At 40.6% G+C, this 15,010-nt stretch overlaps 1 protein-coding gene across 6 annotated transcripts in view; it reads left to right on the top strand.

Moving 5' to 3' along the window:
* Window positions 1–15,010, top strand: part of MAP2K5 (mitogen-activated protein kinase kinase 5) — a 142,777-nt gene that overhangs the window by 13,362 nt on the left and 114,405 nt on the right. For all 6 annotated transcript variants that reach the window (XM_061595526.1, XM_061595525.1, XM_061595530.1 and 3 more), the window contains exons 4-8: window positions 1,972–2,041; window positions 4,622–4,662; window positions 5,558–5,625; window positions 8,569–8,617; window positions 14,111–14,175. In XM_061595526.1, coding sequence (XP_061451510.1) covers window positions 1,972–2,041; window positions 4,622–4,662; window positions 5,558–5,625; window positions 8,569–8,617; window positions 14,111–14,175 — 293 coding nt within the window. The remainder of the gene's footprint in view (window positions 1–1,971; window positions 2,042–4,621; window positions 4,663–5,557; window positions 5,626–8,568; window positions 8,618–14,110; window positions 14,176–15,010) is intronic.

Genomic DNA, 15,010 nt, shown 5'->3' with positions numbered 1-15,010 from the left:
CCAGACATTGTTTGAAAGTAATGCCATAATAAATTTGCTGCATAGGGAACAAAGATTTTTTTTAATTGCCTATTTTAGAATCCCATAGTAAGATAATGAAAATGAATTTCTTATTCTACTATTGGTTAATTAAAAGAGAGGCATCAAGTGACAGTTGAGCTGCACTGCCACTCCTATTGGTATAAAAAGGCAGTAATTTTTTTGACAGCCACTGATTGGAAAGTTGCTTGCAGCTATCTGGAAGCAAAGGGTACACGTTTTGGATCAATAACTGGCAAATTTTCCATTAAAAAGAATACCTGAACAATGTTCCAAATAGCCACTGGCATCTTAACTTTCCATGGCAACCTCAAGTACTCGTATGTAGAGGACAAATCATTTTTGGACAATTTTTCCAGACTACTTGTTAACAGTTATTGCTGTCCCAAAAGGTTGACAGCTGACTTGATTGATATTTCATTTACTTGTCATCTCTGTTTGAGTAATGGAGAAGTCGACGTTATTTTTTTATTTTTAAAGAAACATAAGGCAAAATCTACTGTGAACCTCCCTGGTGCAAGCCCCACTAAAATGAGTGGCAGTTGTGTAATTATCTGGGTTTGAAGGCTGGTGCTGACCCTTGGGCCATATCTCTGGTATCCGGTTTCAAGCATGTGCTTGGTTTCTCTGCTCCTTGCTGGAGAAGGGTGACAACATGGTCCAGCAGATTGCATACAGCAGTGGTGGCTAACCTGTGACCCTCCATATTTTGTTGGAGGGTCGCAGGTTAGCCACTAGTGCTAACCTGTGGCTCCAGCAGCATGTCCAGTGGCTAGGGGTGATGGGAGTTGTAGTCCAGCATCATCTGGAGAACCACAGGTTAGCTGGCGTAGAACATGGACAGCTCTATAGGGGTTCAAATCTTTGCTCAGCTCTGAGATTCTGAATAGCTTGGTCAAGTCACAGCTTCCCACCATCATTTAAGACAAAGAACTGTCTTGCCTGGCTTAGATGCAAGATCCTTCTCAGCGAGCATCTTGTTGTCCGTGGTGGCCAGCCAGATGCTTCTGGATATCTGGCAGCAGGACATGCAGGTGCTGGCTATCCTTGTTTGTCCCCTGCATCTACTATGTGTAAGAGGTTCCATTTGGCACTCATTACTGTTGACAGGTATGTCCCTAAGTTTGTTTAAGCCATTTTAAAAGCCAGCAGCCATTACTACAGCTTGCAGTGGTGGTTTCCTGTAAGTAAAACTGAGATATTGCTGGCCTGTTGTGCAGACTTGTAGTGAGGAAAAATTAAAATTATAGTTGTAAAGCTCTTTGCATGCTATGATGTTGAAGAAATGATAAATCTTACCATGTTTGTTTTATTTTATTTATTTAAAAATATTTATATACAGCCTGCTGTACTGCCATTTCTAGGCAGTGTACACAAATAAAAATGCAGAATACAACATATAAAATATTCAGTAACAGTAGTAAAAAAAATATGCTTTAAACCATAATGGCTGGTCAGCCAGCAAACATCAAGTTGAGCAGAAAGGTCTTCAGTATGCATTGGAATTGCAGCAACATTGACGCATACTTTGTGTATGTGTGGAGGTTATTCCAGAGTATAGGAACCACCACAGAGAAGTCTCTCTTCATGGTTGTTGCCAGAGGGATATTTGCATATTGCAGCACACAATCAGGAAGGCCTTTGAAGATGACCACAGTGACTGAGCAGATCTGTACAGGAGCAGGCAATTTCTCCAGTGTTCTTTTGCAGTCAGTGCCATGGTAAGCAAGGGTACAATAGCCACTTCTTTTAAAAATATTGCTGTGAATTTAGCAAAGAGGACAAAATGTCTTGTGACAGATGAAAGAGTATTGGTCAGTCTCTTTGCTGCAATTAAGGTGGTTTCTCTGGAATTGTTGAATTCAGCAAGAGATGCTGTTGCCAGCCTATGTTTGTTACTGAGTGATCTCTTTCTCACACATCTTTTTGCAGTATTGCACCACAGTAATGGAGCAGCAAGTAAATGGACAGTTAATAGTGCCTCTGCAGATCTATCCAAGAGGTAATGTTTTTAAAAAGTTCTAATCGCCAGCCGTGATATCTGTAAGCTGCTTCATCAGCAATTACGGATTCAGAGGCATGTAATGTCACATTTATGTCTTAATTTTGGAAAGAGAAACTCATTATTCTGGAGACACTACAGTTATTGCAGATAAAAAGCCATTTCCCAAAGCAAATTAGGCTAACAAGACTTGAGTTTGCATTGTACAACTTGTGTCCATTTAAAAATGGCAAGTACAAAGGTGTGGATGTGCACAGATCCTAAGGAGATGAATAGGTTACGTCAGGCTTACACAACTAATAACCTCTAGCCCTATTTGGTGGCCCATGTCTTTGTTGCCTATCTAGGACTACAAAAATGGGAATGTTGTTGAGACCTAGGATAAGGGGATCTTTTCTCATCACATGTATCTTAGCATATTGTGTGCTTTTCTCCTTTCCCATTTCTGAAAGTATAGTTGTATACTGCTGAAACAGGGATTGTTTTCAATTCTCCAAGTAAATCTCCTTGCAATAAATTAATTAAAATAATTCAAAATTAAACTCTTCCTCACTTTACTATAATCATAATATGAGCCTCCCAATTAAAAACACTAGTCTTTTCATTACTTATAACTCTCTAAAGTTTGAATTGGGCAATTAACCAACAAGATTCTCTAACACATGCTAATAAGATCTCAAAAGGAGTCTTGATGGTGCTGTTAGTTTGGAGATCAGTTATGTGGAAGAGAATGTGGTTTTAGGATGCTGAGGCCCTTTTTCATTCTAGACAAGGGAGGGCATGTAGTCTGTGAGGTTCCTACCAGTGGGAAAAGGGCTCATCTTGCACCATGTCAATTTCTAAGTTCTTTTCAGTGCATCCCAAATGCAGGTATAAAAAGATTTTTTTTTAAAGTGCAAGTTTGCTCCTCAAGTGGTCTTCCATTTTGGCAAAACACTTTTTTAAAAAGTCTGTGAGATAGAAATGGTTTAAAGGCATGTAACTGGGTTAGGACATGTAACTCATCAAATGCAGAAAACTCTGTTTTGCTTTTATTTAATGAGGGAAATCCATTGAGTTCAGAATTAAGTCAGGCGGACTGAATGATGTACAGTGAAATCCTAACCATGTCTACTCAGAAGTAAGTCCTAGTGAATCCAATGGCACTTATACTAAGGGGTTATGTGGGATTAGGATTGCAACCTAAAGCACCAAAAAGCAAGCTTGCAATTCCTGAAGTGACCTCCTGCTGTCCAGAGTTAAAGTTACTGTAATGATTTCTGTGTGGTGGAATTGTTTTGATTGTGGCATTTTAAATTGCTGTCCGATCATAGCTTAACTTGGCACCTAATGGCGTTTGTTGTTGGTATATGTCCTAAAAAGAAAGGATTCTTGGTTAAATATTTAATGGTAAAATATTATTTACTATTCCTCTCCCTTCTGTCCCCAAATTGGGAATGGCTGATTACATTTTCATTGGCTGCTTTTCAGATTTACCTCCTGTCTTCTTCCCTCAGACTAGTAACCCATTATTTCTTATTTAAGAATATAATGGTAACATTTAACATAACCTAAATTGCATGGGCCTACCCTAACTGGTGTGTTTAATACCTATCATCTGTGTCCTTTTGACTAATAAATAGCTTTGTTTCCTTCCGTCAAAACCAGGAGAGAAATGCATGTATTTCTAAGGAGGGGGGGGAGCAGAGGGGGGGGAAAATCAAATTCATCCTTTCCCAGACAATCAATCAAAATTGACAGGCCCTTTAACATACAATTTGTAGGGCACTGTAGTTTTAAAATGGGAACTGTCCGTAACATATAGCTCGAAGCCTTTGTGGCTTGAACATTTGACAAAGGCATATCCACTGCACGGCAGGGTAGCAGGAGAGGAAGTCACTGTGGAGTTCGAGAGATTTTAATGAAATAATTCTTTCTCACTCTGCAGTACTTCATCTTAAAACCTATATTTCATAACAGCCTGTCATGAGTTTTGTGTAAATAACCAAGGAGATCACCTCAATTGATGCCGTACCTGCTCCTTAGTGTCCTAAGAGATTCCAATTTAGACCCCAGCTTTGGATTTTCAAATGAGAATATGCAGAACAAAAATGTGCTGGCTGCCTTGATCCCAGTTACAAGGTGTGGGTGTCTGGCACCTCGGCATAGCTATGTCATCATTTACCCCCATTCCCAATCCATTTGGGTCCCCTCTCCTAAACACAGTATATCCTGAAAAAAATGTCTAGCTAAAATTTAAAAAAACTGAAAAAGAAGAATTTAAAATGCACAGTAGTTACTGGGAACTGGATCAGAAGATGTCTGTTATGGCTCACAGTTATCTTTATTTTGATGAATTTTAAGACAAAAATTAGAATTTATATTAGCTAGTTTCATAAATCATTTTTAAAATGCTTATTCCTGCAGGTCTAGAGACTCTTCGTCATAATTCCTGCTTTGGGTCTTAGGAGCCATTTCTGACTCATTTCCCTCTCTACTAATTTTGGTATCACCCTCATTTTAAAAAAAGAAAGATTTCATTGTGAGCAAATTTGTAAATGGTCCTGATGTGTTCTACAATTTAGTCAATTACTGTTTCAGCCTGCAAACCTCCTGGGAAACGGAACATACATGGCCTGAAGGTAGGAATTTCAATAATTGTTTCAGTAAACTTAGATGGATTTGCAATGCTGTGTTCCACTTATTGAAATGTCAAACAAAACTGTACTTTCTGAGCTTTGACGAGCAGATTTTTTTCTAAAAAATGGGGCGAAGAAAATATTCTTTCTGTGTGGTGTTGACTGTGTAACTGAATAACTTGTGCTGGTTTATTAATGACTGAAATTGTTTCTTTTCTTGCTTTTGTTAAAATATATAAATAAATAACAATAAAAGACACAAGGGATCATCCCTGCTGCTCACCCTCCTCCATCTCCTCCTGGTGACCCCCTCAAATCTCAAAGTTGTGCAGGAGCTGTGCTTTTGGACTGAGCCAATATCTGTAACAAAGAAAGAATATCCTATTAATTTTGACGGAGTCAATCAGTACTGGTTTAAGCACAGCCCAAACATTGGGTAATACCTGTATTTATGTTTTAACTTTCATTTTATCAACGCACTTCTGTGTAATGTTACCTGAGTTTCAAATCATGACTTGCACACCATATGCAGAGTATATCTCAGACTTTCTGGTGTCACATTAGACAAATGTAATTGATATATTACTCCAAAGCGATTGCAGGGAGGGGACAGGAGGAATGAGCAATATGTATTTAATAGGAATGAAATGAAAGCCTTATTGTGTGCCTGTTCTTGATTGTATTACTTAACCAAGCATTTCAAATGCAGAGTGAATAAAAGAGTATGATTCCTCAATAACACAGTGTGGTAACCGACATAGAGGCTGGATTTCTACCATGGGCAACCAGCTAATTAACTTTCCTAGTGAAAATAGGAAATTCATGGCAAATTAAAGGTTAATTAGAGCCATGTCCTCTGAATAAAAACAACTGATAAAGATTCCTTTTCTGCCTGCAGGTAAATACACGAGCAGGGTCTGCTAACAATAGCGGTGCAGCCGTCCCGGATTCCCTTCCAAGCAATAGGTAAGATTTGAGGAGAGTGTGCATGCGTTTTAATAAAGCAGAACCCCAGAAGTGATTTCTGCATAGTAATTAACCGAATCCAATAAGGAAATGCCAGATAACTTTGGGGAGATTCAGTTGACCAGTTTTCAGGAAGGTTTTGTGGCGTGTCACAAGCAATGTTCGACTTTGCGTCTGTTGTGCAGTAAGCTCCTTTCGACAGCCTATTTCTGTGAGGCTCTTTCTGCACAGTTGCCCCAGTCCAGAACTTGGCGTGCTCTGTAGTCTGCATACAGGCTTCCTGGGTTTATTGTTGTTTCACATTAGTGAAAAAAAAACAGTTTATTCTAATGTGATGAATGCTAGTTGTGTCTACGTAGATTGCAGTGAAGGAAATCAGACAGCCAGTTTGGTACATTGCACAGAGATTGTGGACAAGGTCCTCTGAGACCAGATTTCAAGTCCTTACCTAGGTACTGATGTACTGGGTTCTGAGCAGGTCGCCTCTTTTCAGCCTCAGGTTTGATTCTGTAAAATGGGGATATTAGTGAAGTCTAGTGAAGTCATGTGAGTCAAACAGGCTAAAGTCTGCACATTACGTTTCATAAATTATAGTAGATTGTTCCTGTCTCTTTTTGGAATATTCTCTGATATAGACCAATCCTGCTGTCTGTGATAAGTCTCTCTTTGCTACCTAAGGAGGGGGGGGAGGGGGTTTCAGATGTGTTTTCAACCATCTGAAGACAGAACTTGTAACAAAATCCATGGCTAGGGGATTTTAGCAAGAGATAGCAGACGGGGTGGACTTTGGTCAAGGAGAAACAGAAAAGGCTGCAGGATTTGCATACTGCTTGGATGTGGTAAGTTGGAGAAAAGGGAGGAGGCAAGAATGGCTCCAGTTTTGTAAGCTACAAAAGGGGATGGGAAATGGAGGGGATGGCGGTAAAGATTATGTGTCTTCTGCTGCAAGACATCTGTCTCGCTGACAGTTCTGCAGAATAAAGATTGGCCAGAAGTTCAAAGGGACAGAAGGTTCAACTTTCTTTCATGTAATGGTGGTTACAAAGCTATGACAATGAGTGAAGTCTCGGGGCGTCAGGGAGAGATACTGAAGATTAATTAAAGTAAGTAGACAAGCACTGAGACCTGTAGGAACCTCTCAGTCAAGTACTGTGGTGCCCTCCACATATTGTTGTACTGCATCACACCAAGCCAGCACGGCCCAATGGTCAGGGATGATGGAAGCTGTAGAGTCCAGCAACATCTGGAGGGCACCATGTTGGCTGCTACTCTATATATTACAGGAAGTGAAGATGAAGAGTCATTGAAGGAGAAAAGCTTGAGAGATAGGGTGATCCTTCTGTTGCCTGTTGCATTTAGGAAATGCGAGGAAAGATGTTTGTTCATAGTTGGAGCTAAAAGCCATGCTAGCCTAGCCCAGGAGAAGTCATTCTGTGTTGTACTTCAAACTTGCGATAGTCTAGAGTTGGAATCAAGTCTGTAGCTGATCAAGAGCAGGAGAAGGATAGCAAAGTATTAGTCTTGTAACTTGTATTATTAAAACATTTGATGCTTAATTGTCCTACTTTGCAAACTAGTCCCTGTTCTCTGGTCAAATGTTTTCAGCACATACTTTGAGATGGTTCTGAAAATGCCCTGAAAGCAATGCCTTGTGTAGAGGCTGACATCTAATGGGGCAGTTAATTGACTTTCATTTTCCAAAACCTGCCTGCATTAGGAATGACTGTGTTTTGAAGTCATTGACAGCCTGCCTCTGTTTTATGATCACAAAACACTTGGTTGTAAGAGATGACAAGATGAGCATACATTTCATTTGGCAAAGCACTCTTTCTTTAAAGTAGTCCAGCAGACAAGAGGCTTATTAAAGTACAAAGATACCAAATACATGTTTTTATTTCAATCAACATGATCAGTGATCAAGACACTCATTCCTGTCAAGAATATGGCTGCATTTGCACGATCGAATCCTGGCTTAATAAACTAGGATATGCACAAGCTGTATACACCTGCTTGCATAGTTTTCTTAACCATAGTTTTCTGTTGTGTGTGAACTGGGAGCTATGGTAAATAGCTTCCAAACAAAGCGCTCCAAGCAAAATGCTTGTTTTGTGTTGTCAAGACAGGATTCAGAAGCCAGCTATAAGCTATAGGTCTGTTTTGCCTTTCATGCGAAGGGAGGAGTGAAGCCGCAGTGAAAGAGTTGTGTGCAGCTACATCCTCCTCACTCCTGTCCTGGCTTATTAAGGGCCTTAACCCTCAGATGTATTTAATGATACATATACTGATTGCATCTTGTTGCATTTTTAGCTTTTGAGGGGCACCATACAGCAGGAAACTTCTTTGCACAGGCCCAACTGAAATGAATGGCTGGAGGGCTGTGCAAAAGCACTGCTATGTTCAAGCACAGCCCCCATTTATTTCAATGAGGCTCATGCAGGAAAACTTCCTACTGGATGGTGCCCCTAGCCCATCCTGTCCTGAAGCCTTGTGTGGATGTCAATTAGCTTAAAAATAACCAATTAAAATTACATTTAAAGCACCAGTGTTTAGAACAGATTGACATGTTTATTCCCTCAACAGCCGTGAGTGGTATGTTGCAACTATTCCCATTTTACAGATATAGAACCAACCCAGAGATTTGACCAAGGCCAGTTCGAAACTAGGGGCTCCCTAATCCAACTTTGTGTCTGCTGCACCACTCTGGCTTTATCATTGCTCTTACCCCCTGCTTGTTTTCTCTACTACCCTACCATTTCCTCTGAAAGTATTTTTTTAAAGGAACTCTGAATCTTCAGGGGAATAAATGAAAAAGGTAAATCTGTGATAATTCTAAACTGATTATTTGGGCACTGAGTTCACACAGCTTGCAGTTCCGTTCAGTAAGATGCAGTTGTGCAGTCGCTAAATACATTTTTTCCTTTTCTGTTTTTCCTGATTGTGCAGTTTGAAGAAGTCTTCTGCAGAACTGAAGAAAATCTTAGCTAATGGCCAGGTAAGCGCATCGGATTGGGGCTGGATGAAGGCTTAGAGGGGCTCCTGCATGAATGCAGAAATGCCCTGTGCTCTAGCTTGGCCTCAGAGATGCTTACTGCTCACTTATCAGTAATGTGTTCTTTTAATAAAGTAGAGAAGAGGCTGTGAAAGTGCTCGTATTACAGAGGTGCCTCTGTCCTGATTGATTTGGATTGGCACACCAATTTGCTTCCCCTTTCTCAAAATGCACTAATCAGATTTAGCTCCAAATAGATTGAAGCGCCTTTTGCATCCGTCGTTCTTCTGCTACCTCAATTTAGGGGAAGAAAACTTAATCAATTTTGAATAGCAAATAGGATTTCTGGCTTGTGAGATCTTTTCGTATAGGCTTAAAACGCACACACTGCCAAATGTTGAAGAACGGAGGAGGTAGCTGAAGATACATATTGTCATGTTCTTGGGAGCCCCATGTTTCTTACCAGTTTGCTCTGCAAAAGAGGCAAAAATCTGTAGAAGGCTTCCTTGAAGGCAATAGCCTCACAATTGATGGGCAAACAAACACTTCAGGGCTAGTCCTTCCTGGCCAGTTTTGATTCAGATACGCGGGAAGGACCAAAGTAGTAGCATAATGACTTTAAATATACACCACTAAATGAAAGTACCTGCGAGGCAGCAGGATCCTTCAATAGCAACATAAATAAGTTTTAATGTTTGTCATGGTGAAAGCCCTTTGATAGCCTTGGAGGCAGGCACCTGTCCACAGCGATCAGGCTTGCCTATTAGACACTATTGACTGAGACATCTGTGTCACTGCAAATAAAAGACTCTTATTGATTTTCTTAACTGCTGTTCACTTCCCTTCCATGTTTCGAAGGCTGAAATCTTAATTATCTCAGATGCGTATTCAGTGCCTTCACACAGTGACCTCTCCAAGCCTCATTGGCATTTCATGAATCAAGTAGTTGTAGTTGAGCGTGTCAAGAAGATAAAAGCTGGTCTTCACGCTTGTCCTTCAGCAGATCACCTGCAACATTGTGCTCTTAATAGATGAGAATGGTCCCGCTAGTGTCACCTGCACTGTAGCCTTGCTTATTTGTGATCAGAATTGTTTAAATAAAACTTAGGAATATGGATTTCAGTTCTTCTTTCTTAAGCCTAGACTGTGACTCTTGCCTGAAAGATAGGGAAGGGGTTTCTTCTAAGCTTTATAAAAATGAAATAAAATACATGACTGTTACTTTTACCCATCCTCGGTATTTTATTTAATCTTTCACAAATGTTTTTCTGTAATAAATATTTAAGATTCTTGGGGCAGAGGAGGGAAAAAGGGTGTCATTAGGGAAACAATTTTTTAAAACAAGTAATCTGATTGAGAACAGAAGTATATAGAATTAGGAGGATTTGTAATGCCTGATGGGGAAAGAAAATGATTCCTGTAGATTACTTTGGGAAGCCCGTTCATGTAAAGAGTTTGCACAGAGGGAAGATCGGCTATGAAGACCCACTTGTGGGCTTTAGCTATGCACCTTTAGTGTTATGGGATGTTCAGTTTAAAAAATAATTGAACAAAGGGCTGTTGCAGGCAATGAATAATTGTACCTTTAATTGGACTCTTAGTTCCAGTGTGCACAGGAAGTCCTCCTACTCATTTCAGCAGTGAGTTCTGAAGGGGTGCAGGTGTAGATATTCTCTCCCCCCCCCCATTAAAGCAAATGGGAATGCATGCTTGCACAAGGGTGCACACACAGCACGCTAGGAAACAGGGGTGATATAATCCATGCCAGGTTTAGCCTAAGTCTAGCTTAAGTTCTCTTGATGCCAGTGAAATCATAACATTCTTAACTTGTGGAGCGGGCGGGTGGGGTGGGGGAATTAATGTCAAGTTTCCTAAAAGAGAACAGTTTTGTTGCTCTTACAGACTCTGTTTAATACAGAAGCACAACATGGGAAGTAACTTCTGGGTGTTTTTTTTGTTTTTACAATTTGATGGTTTAAGCTATGCTTTAGTATAGCTTTAGTACAGGGAATATTCTTTATTTCATGTTTTTTTCCCACCTTCTGCTTGGAAGTATTAATAAAGACATTTTTCCCTGATAGCCTCCACTTAGGTTTAATAAGGAATTCATATTAATCATTAAAAGAAAGGGGACACAATTCTTCAAGATAATCAAATATTGACAGGTTAGAAATAGCTTTCTGCCTAGGTTCATTGATATAGGTTATGTGATATAAATATTTATTTCTTTTCTGTCACTCAGAGAAAATGCCGCCGATTGATTCAACATTGATGTAGTGTCAACAGTTCATAAGAAACATTTGACTGGCTTGTGTTTTCCGATTAGTCTCTGCTCTATAAAGTGGGATTTACTAAATCTCTTCAATTGTCTGCTCATAGAGTGTGACTGCTTTCTGAAGCCATTAGGGCTTCGATTGGTATAGAGGAGGTATAGCTTATAGGGCCAGACTTCTGTTGGAGCTTTACGTATCAAATAAGGATTAATTGAGCATTTTTGCTTCTAATGATTTATAAGAGATGCATGCTGCTTCTCTCCAGGACAGCAGATATAAACAAAGAGTGTTTTGTTTGCTGATCCATAATTGGATACTCTTTTACTTTCCATTAGTTCTGTTAATACTGGCAGCCAACCAAGTTTGTTTCACAAAAGTTAGTATACTGGTACCTGCTATGAAGTTGTAGTTATGATGTTATTGAGGCTTCCAGTTTTGTAATTGCAACTGATGAATTGCTAGCTATCTTTGACATGTCTCTCTGAGGCGATAAACTGGATCTTACATCAGTAAAGTAAGGCAGCCTTTGCCAACCTGGTGCCCTCCAGATGTTTTGGACTGCAACTCCCATCAGCCTCAGCCAGCACAGCAGTGCACCTGCCAGCCCCAGCAATCATAGAATCATAGAATCGTAGAGTTGGAAGGGGCCTATAAGGCCATCAAGTCCACCCCCCTGCGCAATGCAGCAATCCAAATCAAAGCATCCCCGACAGATGGCTGTCCAGCCGCCTATTGAATGCCTCCAGTGTCGGAGAGCCCACTACCTCTCTAGGTGATTAGTTCCATCATGTGGCCATGTTGATTGGGCTGATGGGAGTTGTAGTCCAAAACATCTAGAGGGCACCAGGTTTGTGAAGGCTGAGGTAGTGTAGTATTTGAGCCTCCACATTTGTACTGAAGGCCCAGCCAAGACAGCCTGTGATGGGGCTCTTGTTCTCGTTAAGAATACGTGGGACTAACTTGGAATTGGAGACTCCTTGAGAGAAAAAAGGCCTTTGAGCGTCATTCTGTTGGCACCTGCCCACCTCCATTTTAGTGATTGAGAGGATGGCAGGGAATACTCTGGCACATGCAAAGCTTGCATCACTCACGCACCCACCTCTGCTCTCTTGGGGTGGGAGGGGCAGCTAGAGGCAGCCCTGTTGTGTGGCAAGGCAAGGCAGCCAACTCAGGCAGCAGAACTGGGACATCAGGATTGGGGCATCACTAAGAGTAGTAAGCAGGTGTGTAGTTCCGAGTCATTTTGGTGGAGAACCTGATACACTGTGGTCCACAGCAGTCTGTGTGTGAGACGGGGGATGCCTTTTTTTTTTAATCTCTGGCTTCAAAATGCCTCTGGCCAATCCTGGACCCACTTTACACTTTGATAATTAAGTCCTGGTCTCTGTTATGTATGCAACCAATGAAGGAAGAGACAGAGTTTAAAAGGATTAGTGGTGAAGAACGTGCACTCTAGGGCATGGGCATGGGAAGACAGCAAACTCTTTTTTAAAATAGGCAACTCGGGTGGGGGCCAGTCACTTCACACCGCTTAACCAAACACAGGTTAAACGAACTGGAATGAGGAAACATTCTTGCAAAACTCCCCGTACAACTGTGCTTGTGTAACCTTTACTGGTCCTTCCTGAATCGAATCTCATATAATTAAGCAATAAAATGGCTTCTCCCAAAAGGATATTTGTAGTGATGCAAATCTAAAGTGATTCTTTTCTGATGTCTCTGAATAAAGATGGTTTAAAGTAAGTGGCCTACATCAGAATTCATCAGAGGAACTTTTCCGATGCATGCCCGTTGAAATGATTGGTGATTGCTGTTCAGGAGAAGTTTGTGTAGGTTGTATCCTTCACTTGTATTTACTTGGATCACAGTGTGTCCATTTCTAAAGCTCTGGGGCAAGAAGTCCTTCAGAGATATCTAAGTTCATGAGTCTAGGTGGCATTTTCTCTTTGTTTTTTCCTAGGCATACATTTTGTGAGGAAACACAGTATTTCAGAAAAGATAGAATTTCTCCAAATCTCTCCCCCTTCTTTTGTTGAAAGAGGGGGGGAAATCATTCAGGAAAAAATCCCATAGCATAAGCCTTAATTTTGATTCATGTCTGGCCACTGTGTATTAATTAATTTCAATATATTAAGTTTACCTCAACAAACTAAACAGGCAATTTATATGAAGTCCACTTTTGTGCCATTGTGCTTCTAATGATCACAGATTGCCCAAGTTTAGACCTGGACATTTATAGGAGAAAAAATATTTCCCTGGATAACTGATCATTGCATTATAGTGCAGCAGAGAACATTTTAAGCTTGGCTTTTGTTGCCTTCAAGATTATTTTTAAACATTTTATCTTAGCATGGGATTTGCTTCTGAAATCTGCTATCTGCAGCATGTTGAAATTTTTTGCCCAACAAAACTCAGGATTTTCTGACATGGTAGGAATATGCTCTTGTTATGGCACACTTGTGAAATCTTTATTTTCACTGGTGCCGATGTGTTTGTATTGGCTCCCAGAACTGTGTTCTGGACATAATTCAAGGGGTTGAATCTGTGTAGGTGCATGCAGAGGGCTTGATCTGTCTTAACTGCTATTACAAGATCTGCTTACGTGCTTAGGGTAAGAGGGGGGAATTCACTGTGGGATGGGAAGACATGAATCTGCAGCTGACTCTCAATTTCTTAACTGCAAAGAGAGTGGCTTTTGTTCTGCATACTTTTATTTTGTGATCTCAAGTCAGCCAAGATACCATCCTTCCAACAAGTTTGAATATCTTGTTATGGTGGCTCTTCTGCAGCTCTAGAACTAAATTGTAAATGGACTGCAGCGATATGTTCCTAGCCACATTTAATGTCAGAGTATTGGCTGTGGGGCTGTCAAGCCCCCTCCCAACCTAGGCCTTGGTTGTACTCTGCACTCAAGACCCCTTTTCTCCTCTCCGTATCTGTGATCTGCTCCTCTTGAGCTATGTTATCATTCCATTTTGACACCTTTTATCAAACTTTAATGAAATGACCCAGGCAAACAAATTGTCATTAAACTTTCCATCACTTTGTCCCTTGGTATTGTCTTTTATAAATTGGACAGCAAATGTTGTATTGATCTCCTCGTTCTTGCAGCTGAACTTGAAATGACCCAGACGGCTGGTTGTTTATGGCCTAGAGTTGCTTCTCCTTGACACTTCCATCCACGGCATGACATCTCTTTTGTTTTTCTTTCTTTCTCGTGGAGATGAATGAACAAGACATACGGTATCGAGACATCCTCGGTCACGGCAATGGAGGAACCGTCTACAAGTGAGTGTCCCCTCTCCTTTTTCTTACTCCCAAGTTTTGGGAGGGAATGGGCAGTGGCTTTTTCCCCTTCCCCAGCAATGTGTCATAAGGTGTCTAGCCTTTCTTTTTCCTCTATGAGGCACTGATTGTATTTAACGGTTCTAGGAGTTGCTATAATTACCTTAGGTCTTGAAAAATAGCCCCTGTTTTAATATATCTTGTTTGACATTGTCTGAATCCAAGGTGGATATGGAAAGTAGCTACTGTACTCTGAAGATGCTATTGTTGGAGCGTTGCCACTTCTGCTTCTTCTGGGTAAATAAACTGAGGTGGGGAGAGTAGAATAGCTCTATGTCATCCCATTGACTAAACAGTGGCATAGTTCACCCAGGACACTAAGCCATGGTTTGTTTACACTAGCTATGGTTTGTTTGAATGTGTGAACCCAGCCCAGCAGACTAACAATGGTTTGTTTTCTGCCAACGAACCACAATGTGAAGACATGGTGTGTTGGTGGCTCACAAACCATAATTTGCTTTAACTGTCATTGGGGTTATACCTGAAACCAACAGCCTTGCTTAGCCATGTCTTGTTTGGCCAACCTAGCGCTTGCCAAGCTACAAAGGTATGAGATAACAGCAGCTGGAAAACAAATCAAACTTGAGAGAAACAAGCCATGACTTGTTTGCTCGTCTGTGAGATGACTCATGATTTAGAAAAAGAAAAAAAACCCAGGATAGAACAAACCGTAGTTTAGCATTAAGTGCAAACACAGCCAATATACTCTTCTTGGTGTTTCATATATTGTTAGACAGTAGGCTTAAGACAAGTAAAAAAAAAAAAGTTACTTGTACAA

This window comes from Rhineura floridana, chromosome 14, assembly GCF_030035675.1.
Source record: "Rhineura floridana isolate rRhiFlo1 chromosome 14, rRhiFlo1.hap2, whole genome shotgun sequence".
Taxonomy (NCBI): domain Eukaryota; kingdom Metazoa; phylum Chordata; class Lepidosauria; order Squamata; family Rhineuridae; genus Rhineura; species Rhineura floridana.
The sequence above is the reverse complement of the archived record's forward strand: the minus strand, read 5'-3'. Positions and strand labels throughout refer to the sequence as shown.